This window comes from Sinocyclocheilus grahami, unplaced genomic scaffold, assembly GCF_001515645.1.
Source record: "Sinocyclocheilus grahami isolate Dianchi unplaced genomic scaffold, SAMN03320097.WGS_v1.1 scaffold8440.1, whole genome shotgun sequence".
NCBI lineage: Eukaryota > Metazoa > Chordata > Actinopteri > Cypriniformes > Cyprinidae > Sinocyclocheilus > Sinocyclocheilus grahami.
The window spans coordinates 1-1,389 of record NW_015512061.1 but is presented as its reverse complement, the minus strand read 5'-3'; the positions used below and the strand labels follow the sequence as shown (position 1 = coordinate 1,389).

The 1,389-nt window shown below is 37.4% G+C and overlaps 1 protein-coding gene across 1 annotated transcript in view; it reads left to right on the top strand.

The window, feature by feature from the left end:
- The window catches only part of LOC107578033 (ubiquitin-associated and SH3 domain-containing protein B-like), a gene marked incomplete at both ends in the record, with an annotated part of 7,519 nt that extends 6,270 nt beyond the window's left edge, over positions 1-1,249 (top strand). The window contains 4 exons of the mRNA XM_016264036.1: positions 362-449; positions 593-737; positions 923-1,029; positions 1,140-1,249. Coding sequence (XP_016119522.1) covers positions 362-449; positions 593-737; positions 923-1,029; positions 1,140-1,249 — 450 coding nt within the window. The remainder of the gene's footprint in view (positions 1-361; positions 450-592; positions 738-922; positions 1,030-1,139) is intronic.
- Between the last annotated feature and the right edge of the window lie 140 nt (positions 1,250-1,389).

Below are 1,389 nucleotides of genomic sequence, written 5' to 3'. Positions count from 1 at the left end.
TCTGCTGAACACAAAAGAAGATATTTTGAAAAATGTTGGTAACCATTGACTTCCCTAGTATTTTTTCCCCCATGCCATAGAACTCAGTGGCTACCTTCAACTGTTTGGTTAACAAAATTCTACAGAATATCTTCACTTGTGTTTAACAGTTGAAATAATTTCATTCAGGTTTGCAACAATATGAGGGTGAGTAAATTATGGCAACATTTTCATTTTGGAGAGAACTATCCCTTCAAGAGCAAGATCACATTAATTCCTGTTAGTTTTACATAATAATGCCATTAAATATGAAGTGTGTCATTTCTGCTTTGCTATTGGCCCTAGCATGTGTTTACTTTGTGTAATTTGTTTTACAGGGGAGGCTCTCCTGGAAAGTCATACCGTGGTAGACTTTGTATACTGTTCTCCTTCTCTGCGCTGCGTGCAAACAGCTTATAATATCCTCAAAGGTAAAACAGCACCTCCTTTGCTCTTTTATTTTTGTTATGTTCATTCACAAATCAGTTTTTACTGCATTAGCCATGCCCATTTACACCCCTAAATCAATTACTTCCCATGTGCCTCTTTTTCCGTTATGGATTGTATGTCTCAGGTCTTCAAAAGGATGGGAAGACTAAGATCAGAGTTGAGCCAGGCTTGTTTGAGTGGACTAAATGGGTGCCGGGGACCTCATTACCCGCCTGGATCCCTCCTGCAGACCTGGCGGCTGCTAACATATGTGTGGATACAACATACAGGTATTTTATTAGCCGTTCAATGAACTATACATCCTTTTTGCTACACTTTTAGATTGTAATGTTTCTGAATGATAGCATTATTTATTGTTTACGAGATTGTTTTATGTCTCCTTTTGATTTCATGAATATCTTCTTGCAGTGAAAGGAATTATGAATTATTATTAAGTCATCTTGTTCCCCTCTAGACCTCATATACCCGTCAGTAAACTGGCCGTATCAGAGTCCTATGAAACATACATCAGTCGCAGCTTCCAAGTGACGCGTGAAATACTGTCAGAGTGCAATAATCTGGGTAGGTCATGAGCGGGTACTTATTTTTTTTTGTCTGAATCTATACTGATTTAAAGGTTTTATGCTTTAAGACATTTTATGTTTACCATGTTTCCATGTGGTGTCCAACAGGAAATACAGTGCTGATTGTGGCCCATGCTTCCTCTCTGGAGGCTTGTACTAGGCAGATACAGGGTCTGACCCCACAGAACTCTAAAGACTTTGTGCAAGTGGTCAGAAAGGTCAGATCTCTTCAGATCTCAGATGTCGATTTTTTTTCCAAATATTTAATTTCTAGAATTGTTTATATATATATATATAAAAACTAAAGTAATTTCTGCTGAAAATTCAGCTTTGTCATCACAGGAATAAATTACATTTT